Raw genomic sequence first — 9,042 nt, 5'->3', positions numbered from 1 at the left:
GGGTCTGGGAGAAGGTCCATGAACATAGCCTTCACTTTTGAAACAAAGTCAGCAAAAGGCCTCAATCCATCAAGGCATTTTTTGAAATAGTGAAACCTGTTATCATCTCTGACTACTATCTCCCTTCTCTGCAACTCAGATTAATCTTAATGGCAATATGGCAATCCCTCCTTAGGTTCTTCACACCTATAATTGTTGCCCCTATTCCGAAAACATGAAGCACGACTCCCCGAACCCTACTACCAGCTTTTCACTATGAGTCCCCTCCATCTCTTCATTCCCTTCCTCTTCAATCTCACTCAAACCAAAGAGTGAGTACGCATTTGGTCGAAGAGGGCATTTTTCATTATAATCTTATTTCGTTTTTACATCAGTACTTTTGAGCAAGATGTTGAGAAGTTTTTCTTACCTAATCAAAGAAGATCATTCAAAGGTTCAAGGATCACTTCTTTGATTTTCAACTGTTCCACGGGCAAAGATGAATTAATATGTTCCAAAATGCTGTGAGACCCATTATTTACATCTCTGGAGGTTCCTCATGCACCTCAATAGTGTTCCAAATCTTTTGGATGACCTTCAAGATTTTAAATTGGCTAAAAATATGTTTTGAAAATAATGTCTTATCTTGCCTTTGCCAACTGAAAGATTTATCTAAACCTACCTAAAGACCCTAGAGGAGAGGACGTGATGAAGGCCACTAAAGGAGTTGGAACCTACCACTTCTTTGACCTAGGTTGCTTGATGTAGTCAACTTTTATTCCTAGTCAATGACCACCCCAATCTTCTTATGATCAAGGAGATCTTTAAGTGTTTGGATGAATAACAATGCCTTGGATGTGGATAACCTCCTAGGCTATAAATAAAATCTTCATAGGCATTTTGAAGCATTCTTAAAATATCGCGCGCTAACCCTACTAAAACTCCTTAAGAGAGGAACGGAGAGAATCTCAACCTTTTCTTCAAGTCTCTTGTAGCTGTGCAAACTTAATCATAACCAAACCTGAGCCTAGTCCGTTCCAATGTCCCTATGAGATTTAAAGCTAGGAGGGTCTTCTTTCCTTTGGATTTACTTCATTCAATTTCATCGACTGTATAGTGATATATCCTCCAAATAGTGAGGGTACATCGTTGTTGCACACAATGGGGTAGCGACGACATGCCATGAATTATACTATGTTTTTATAGTTTCAAATATGGATTTTTGTACTACAGTTTATTTGAACTTTTTATCTTTCATTGATCTCCTTTCCATTTATACATATGGTTTAGAGTAATTTAGCATACCCATGGTAGAATAGTTGGCTAACCGAGCAGACTAAGATGCCTGAGACCTTCCTCGGACCACAACTTGACATGAAGGCCACCCTTGGTTGGATCAGTTCGGAGTAGAGTCATAATTTATTTTATGTATGGATCCTAGATGGAAACTCTTGGTCATAAAACCCCAGACTTTGGCTTAGTCTGAGTCATGTCATGTCCTTACACCTGTAAACTGTTTTATCTTAGATGTTGATTCGCAAGAACTTGGTTTGCATCATAGGGGGCATCTATAGTCTTAAAGAGAGTGACCAATGGCACAACAAAGCTCCATTGATTTCTTGAGTTTCTCCATGTATTTTTGGATTCACGATATCATATATAGTGCTTCTCATTGACATGATCAATTGTGTTTGCTAACGATATAATATAAGTATCCATTCCTCTATTGCGTATAATATAAGTATACATTCCTCTATTTTCATTTTGGAATATTTCCAACACACTTACATAAAATAAATATTTATAGAAACTCAACTAAGTCTCCTTCATTTTACTAATTTGAAGTTTTTATCAGTAAAAATAATGGTACAAATGCATTCCAATAAAAAATCCTAAACAATATTTGTATTCATGTGATAAAGATATTGAAGGAGAAACAAAAGGCAAAGGCAACAATAGATTAATACTTCTTAATTAGCAAGTGGCTAATAAATGTGGGACAATATTTTAGGGGATCCAACAACCATCTCATTTGTCAAATTTATGCTCAAAATAAGCATGAAAAATAGTTAAGAAAGTGAGCTTAAATTTAACAAAAGAATTGTTAAATGTCATTTACATGGTAAAAGTTTTTGTGGTCTGTCCGATCCATTCATAGAAGCCCTCAGGATCGGACTAGCTAATATGCCACATGTATGGGTTATTTGACAAATCCAATCATTGAATAGAATGGACATTATCTAGACTGCCAAATGTCAAGTTTCATATTTGGCCGAAGGATTTAGGATGATTCTGGGCTCCCGGCCCCATTGATGCTAAAGTCCCCAGTTTTATTACTAACTCAGGTACGAAGTCACTCAAAAGCCACGTTGATCTCATAGAGCTAAACAACAACTCAAATACAAATAAACTACTCCTTGGGGGGGGGGGGGGGGGTTGCGTAGGTAGCAAAACCCAATCACTTATTTCTTGTGTCTTGTCATCTTTTTCTCGAGTTTGAAAGCTTTATGTTGCCACATGGTAGATTTTGGTTGGGTTCAAACAGTAGTTAGAATACTATGGAACCTACTTGCACATATAATTTGGGCCTAACATTCTATGATCAGACAGACCACCAAACCAGTCTCCATCGATATCGATCGATAGAATCTAGTGGGTTCCCTTTTTCCACTAATCTATCACTTTGGACATGCTTGCAAGACACACTCTCCTTACCTGTTTGCGGTTGAAGATTTGACTCAGTCCGAGGGCTGGGCTGGGCTAAGGTTTGGATTTCCAAGCATGGGGTTGGGCTAGAACGGGTCCAGGTTGAGCCCAGCCCAACCCATTTACATATGTTATACCATGTATCATATATGTGTATAATAATGTATAGATACATGCAAGATTAGGGCCATGGATTAAGTATCATTATTTACATTTATGTTATACATCAACTCTTAAATTAATTTAAGGGGACATGACTCGTGTGTGTACAGGAGATTCTCACATCGAGCTGAGCCAGTATTTTTATAGGGGGTGTAGGGGGTTTAGGTCATTTCGGATGGGCATTTATGCCATCCACCCGTACAGGCTGTCCTCCATACAGACGGCCGTGCATGAAAACTATTGCTTTAATTTAATATATATATTAAACATCTGTGTCTTTAGGTTAAAATTTATTTTCTACTTTTGAGATAAAAAAATAACATGAAAATGTAGAACACATACACATGGCCAAGCCAAGCCCAGCCCAGCCCAGCCCAGCCCACCCTGAGCTTGGGTTGAGCCCTGGGAACTCCGGGTTGGGCCTGGGTATGTTTTCAAAAATCCTGGCTCAAGCCAGCTCGATCGATTGGACCCCCTAGCTAGATGTGGACTTGTATGTTCTATCTATCTTATGAAACCACTCATGTTAGATGGCAAGAAACTATAATAATTCAACTACTTTTGGATGGGCTTGGTTTTGCAATTGAAGTTTGTGGCAGCCTAAATCTGATTTTCATTCGCTCGATCATCTCCAGGACTGGATCCCTTGATTTGTCTTGTCCGGGCAACTGCGGCTAATTAATTAATTATATATGGGAGATTTTTGTCAAGAGATAATCCATCGCATCCAGGTATATATGGGTGTGTAGTGTATGGAACTGTGGACCTACCTGAAGCAAGCTCGAACAAATTATACATAATATATATATATATATTTATTATGATGGGATGGGATTAACAACAACCAAAAGCTGCGAATGGGTTATAACAATTACAGGATTTCCCATGTTGGATCTTTATCACATCCATGCATTCCCCGCTCACTCGTCGGTTGGCGGTAAGAGGCAGATTCAGCCCGTCGTCTGTAGTTGTCGAAGAGTATTGATCAGTGCGTCCTCCAAACCCAAACCCAAACCCAAACCCAAATCCAAAACCAAAACCAATAGAGAAATTAAAATTTTGGGATGGTTCTTCATCATCGTCGAACACTACCCATACCTTGCTTATTTTAGTCTCCAATCTACAAGAGAAAGGAGTTGAGGATGATGGTGATGTACTAGCACCACTACCAGTGCCACCATTATTAATTGTACTTGTTTGTTTTGTGGCTTCGAGGCCTTCTTCTTCTTCTTCTTGGCCTATTTTGGTTCTGGGTACGGTGACAGTGACTTGCGTCTCTCTCTTTGTCGACGACCTCAGAGGATCAGTGAAATAATCGCAAAAAGGAGAAGGAGATGATGATGATGATGATGATGATGATGAACTAGTGGTGGTGGTTGTTTTGGACAAAGTGGAAGAGTACTCATTCATGATGGAGGAAGATGATGATGATGATGATGGTGAAGGGCATGATGATGATGAAGATGATGGTTCCATAGCCAAGACGTGATCAGATGTGATGATATGAACGGTTGGATAATCCAAATTCTTGGTGCCGACGAATCGCTTGCAAATTTTGAAGAAATCGGAGAGCTGGTAGGTGAGGCGAGAAGCTGTCTTAAGAAGTTGGAGAGCCAAGAGCCTAACTGGATTCTTAAAATCGAAGAAGGAATCGAGGAGGGTTGCGACTCCTTCACAGAAACTCATGTAGACTTGGAAGGTCTCTTTGAGGATGTTGTTCATGGCTGCTCGAGTGAGGCGGTGGTGGTGGTCCACCGACGAAGAAGAAGAAGAAGAAGCGATGAGCAGCGCCAGCGGTGAGCAGCAATCCAAAACACGATCCAGGAACGCCTGATATTTGGGTAACCTTCGGAAGACGGTGTCGATGGACTTGTCTTGGAAGAAACGATATTCCATTACCTGGAACATTATGGGCTCAAGCTTCCCTGCTTGGTTGATTACCCACCCCATCCGTTCTTCAAGAAAAGCCGTGTAATTCAGTAGAAAACAGATGGAAGGATCATCATCATCATCATTCAAGAAATGCTGCTGAGGTACTGCTACTGGTACTGGTGACGAGGAGGAATAATATTGCCGACCACCATGATTACTATTATTATTATTATTATTATTATAACTATGGGTATTACCGTTTTCATTCTTCATCTTCTTCTTCATAGTACTGTTGTTGTTGTTGTTGTTCCTGCAGGAAGAGAAATTAGAAGAGGCAACGGGGGCAGAGCGATGAGGACGACGATGACGACACCAGCGGTAGTGGCGCTGCCAGCGTTTGTAGTTAATCATAATTTGGAGATGGCCGGAGAAGTGGGCATTACGTAGGTCTTGCTCGAAATAGCGATCCCCTCCGCGCAGGAGACGGTGGACGAGCATGAGCGTCTTGAGGGCGACGTTGGGATCACGGGTCTTGTCAAGGCGGTGGGAGATCCTTTCGGCAAGAAAAGGGACGGAACCAGCTGGAGCGTTTGAGACCAGGAAGAGGATTTCGTGCATGTGCTTGTCGTCGATGGGTGTGCTGTCGTGCCCTGTTGCTCGAACCACTGCAATTTCTATGCCAGCTGAAAACCACCCACCATCGTCCAAGCTGCTGCTGCCTATGCCTAGTACTGATCTGCAGATCATGGCCTTCCCAATCGATGCATAATCCTTCATTCTGCCCAGGGCTAGCCGGAGCTTCTTTGGTACCTGCCTAATTTCCACCATCATGCGCGATCCTTCTTCAATTTCCCTCTAGCTAGAGCGAGCTAGCTACCTAACTAGCTAATATTTGTAGTCTGTAGTTCGTTTTTTTTTTGGGTGAATTTTATAGTCTCTAGTTCTCTTGATGGTTTTGTAGTCCAGTAGATTGACTTTTTGTGCGTGTGTGTGTGTGTGAGAGTGAGATATAGATGGAGAGATGGATGTGGACTTTTAGATTTCAAATGGTTGGTTTGTTTTTTTTGATGAAAGAGAAAAGCTTATATTGCTAATTAAAAAGAAGTTTGGTGCAATACCAAAGTGTTACCTGTTACGCCTGGGATCCGACTCCTCTACTTCCGTTTTTGCTACTTTCATCTTACTTTCGTGAGTCCTAAGCACGCCACGTGTACTAATAGCCATCCAACGGCTCTTGTTACTAAAATTCAATTTAAAAAAAAAAAACCAATGACACCTCTGTGAACCAACTTAAACCCTCCAACCAAACCCACAAACCGAACCTAACTGAACCACAACCCAACTCAAACAAAACCCCCAAACCAATACTCACTCATCACCATTTCATTTTGAACGGAGCAGACCCTAAACGGAAACGAAGTTGCAGAGGCTGCCTCCATCGCTCCATCTGCCGGCTACCAAATGCAATCGGGAAATGGCTCCATCCCCATTTCAATTCGAACGGAGCAGACCCTAAACCAGTGCAGCAGAGCCTCTCTACTCTCTTCTTCTTCTTCACTTCTATTGGTTGCCTCCATCGTGGCCTCAAAGAGAAAGTTGCAGAGTGGTTCCTCCCTTCGAAGCAAACATTAAACCAGTGCATTGCCTCTCTACTCTCTTCATCTTCTTCACTTCTATTGGCTGCCTCCATCGTGGCCTCAAAGAGAAAGTTGCAGAGTGGTTCAAAGCCCAACCCCTTTGAGTTGCCAGATTTCTCCTGATGTTTTGTCTTGGCCCTCAACCACTCGTTCTACACATTACTAAAACAAGAGAGAACACAAAAATCGGATCTTTCTTTTGCGTCGAAACCAGATAGCCCGAAGATGGAGGCGGCAATGGTTATGGACATCGTGAGGGCAGCGAATTGGAGGGGTCAGCAATTTGGCGGAGTCTGCCAAGTCCAACCAAATTAGGCGCTTCTCAGGAGGCTTCAGCAAACAGTAGATATCTACGAATAGCAATGACGAGATGAAGAGGAGACGAGAAAAAGAGAAGGCCGAGACTCTCCTGCACTTAATCTGCTGGGGTCCCAATTAATCATTCTGTTTTGCTTCTGAAGTTTGTTCCATGTTTTAAAACTTGAGAATTTCGGTTGAAAAAAAAATCGAAGTAATGAGTGTTATACAAGAGTTGTCTTAATAGATCACATTGAAGGGTTACAGTTTCTGTAAATGCCTAGCTTCTGGTTTGCTGAATGCTTTAATGACAACAATTTTTAAGGATGTAGTAGTGATTGGAGACATTGGCATGTAATTTTCTGTTTCACTAATGGAGCCCTATATCTATTGACAGCAATAGAGAAAATTTCTTCCATTTTTGGAGATACGCCCGCTTCCTTTTTCTTTTTTTCTTGGAACAAATGAACTCTCTTAAAATTGATTTTACCCTTACAAACATTCATTCCTCTCAAAGGCTCAAACTTTGCAAGAACCGTCGTCAGTTCATTCCTCTTCAATCCTTCAATTTGAAGCTATGGTGATAGACGATCATAAAAAATCGGATAAAGCATCCTTTTATTGGAAGCTCCAAGAAGTCCTAAGAGACTTGTATCTCTGTAAGGATACAGAACTCAGGCAATTTAGATCCAAAGTCTAATTCAAGTATTGGTAACAGAATTAGTACCCAAAAAAACAATAGAACTACAGTGATCTAGGTGTAATCCTATCTACAGAATCCTTGATCTTTCTGTGCTTCGAACGCTGGGATGCTCGCTATCACCATTCAACCACTGCACATCGAACATTTTGGGTTGTGCTGATGTTGCTTAATTCTTCTGATCTGATAGAAAGGAAAATATTTTGGTGGCAAGGAAAGCTGGACTGAAATGTGCAACTGGTGATAAATTATACTGTTGGTCTCGTATCTGAAACTAATCGGGAGATTATCATGGATGATGCGAGTATTAGATTTGCAATTAATCAACCAGAAATCGAGCAAATCACAAATGGAATAGAAAGAAAGAAATGATTGAAATTAGGTTTGATCGTTTTACTTTCTTCTCTAGAATCAACATTCTCAATCAGTATTTACAGAATAGACGAATTAGGAGAAATACAGCTCTGGAGTAGAGAGATTTGGAGATCAATTGGGACCCCAACAGCTCAAGTACATAACTTTTCTGAGAGATCCTTCCGATTGCTTCATCTTTTCATCACTCGGAACCACCTTATTACACATCGCCATTGCAGAAGAGGAAGGAGAGGGAAATCTGTTGGCTTGAGATAGAGATCTGCAATTGTTCTTGGCGTGTTGATGGAAAGATCGGAAGGCATAATTCCATCTACAGAACCCTTGATCCTTCAGTGCTTCGACAGTCCAAACGCTTGCAGCCACGATCCAAGCTCTGCTCGTCGAACTCATTTTCAGTACCCGAGGAGAAAGAGAACCAGACAACCAAAAAAAAAAAAAATCAAAACTTACCCGAGCAAGGGAGGGAGGAACCACTCTGCAACTTTCTCTTTGAGGCCACGATGGAGGCAGCCAATAGAAGTGAAGAAGATGAAGAGAGTAGAGAGGCAATGCACTGGTTTAATGTTTGCTTCGAAGGGAGGAACCACTCTGCAACTTTCTCTTTGAGGCCACGATGGAGGCAGCCAATAGAAGTGAAGAAGAAAAAGAGAGTAGAGAGGCTCTGCTGCACTGGTTTAGGGTCTGCTCCGTTCGAACTGAAATGGGGATGGAGCCATTTCCCGATTGCATTTGGTAGCCGGCAGATGGAGCGATGGAGGCAGCCTCTGCAACTTCGTTTCCGTTTAGGGTCTGCTCCGTTCAAAATGAAATGGTGATGAGTGAGTATTGGTTTGGGGGTTTTGTTTGAGTTGGGTTGTGGTTCAGTTAGGTTGTGGTTCAGTTAGGTTCGGTTTGTGGGTTTGGTTTGAGGGTTTAAGTTGGTTCACAGAGGTGTCATTGGTTTTTTTAAAAGAATTTGAATTTTAGTAACAAGAGCCGTTGGATGGCTGTTAGTACACGTGGCATGCTTAGGACTCATGGAAATAAGATGGAAGTAGCAAAAACGGAAGTAGAGGAGTAGGATCCGTTAAGCCTGCTGTTGCGTGTGAAAACCTCCGGTACTTGGTTCGCCCGTGAATGAACCTGCAAAAACCAAGCAATGAGCGCAAGAGGGCCGGTGTGGCTCCGGCCTAGGACTCTCCGATGCTCAAGTCAGGTCTTCAACGCGACAGCGTAACTGCGTACTAAAAAGCCAGATGTGGAATAGAGCTCCATACCTGGGTATTTATAGAGTAAGGAGGAGATGAGACGGTTGGGAGAGTCCTAGTATGGTAG

General features: G+C 41.7%; 2 protein-coding genes across 2 annotated transcripts; both read right to left on the bottom strand.

Annotated features, from left to right (window-relative positions):
- Positions 1-3,718: 3,718 nt before the first annotated feature.
- On the bottom strand, positions 3,719-5,550 carry LOC122667286 (putative clathrin assembly protein At1g33340). Its single transcript, XM_043863539.1, has 3 exons — positions 5,132-5,550; positions 3,887-4,879; positions 3,719-3,809 (listed from the first exon to the last, which is right to left on the bottom strand). The coding sequence occupies exons 1-3, from the start codon at positions 5,548-5,550 to the stop codon at positions 3,719-3,721; spliced, it is 1,503 nt and encodes a 500-aa protein (XP_043719474.1).
- A 2,220-nt stretch (positions 5,551-7,770) lies between these two features.
- On the bottom strand, positions 7,771-8,118 carry LOC122669413. Its single transcript, XM_043866170.1, has one exon. The coding sequence runs from the start codon at positions 8,116-8,118 to the stop codon at positions 7,840-7,842; it is 279 nt and encodes a 92-aa protein (XP_043722105.1). The 3' UTR covers positions 7,771-7,839.
- Positions 8,119-9,042: the final 924 nt, after the last annotated feature.

Source organism: Telopea speciosissima, chromosome 7, assembly GCF_018873765.1.
Source record: "Telopea speciosissima isolate NSW1024214 ecotype Mountain lineage chromosome 7, Tspe_v1, whole genome shotgun sequence".
NCBI lineage: Eukaryota > Viridiplantae > Streptophyta > Magnoliopsida > Proteales > Proteaceae > Telopea > Telopea speciosissima.
This window is presented reverse-complemented; position numbering and strand designations above follow the sequence as displayed.

What these genes read in the sequence shown, in the direction of transcription:
- LOC122667286 (XM_043863539.1), bottom strand. Translation starts at nt 5,550, where the DNA reads ATGATGGTGGAAATTAGGCAGGTACCAAAGAAGCTCCGGCTAGCCCTG. An exon ending in TTCTCCGGCCATCTCCAAAT is followed by an intron (nt 4,880 to 5,131) that starts TATGATTAACTA and finishes AGTAGCAGTACC; the next exon opens with TCAGCAGCATTTCTTGAATG. An exon ending in AATTTTAATTTCTCTATTGG is followed by an intron (nt 3,810 to 3,886) that starts TTTTGGTTTTGG and finishes CGACAACTACAG; the next exon opens with ACGACGGGCTGAATCTGCCT.
- LOC122669413 (XM_043866170.1), bottom strand. Translation starts at nt 8,118, where the DNA reads ATGAGTTCGACGAGCAGAGCTTGGATCGTGGCTGCAAGCGTTTGGACT.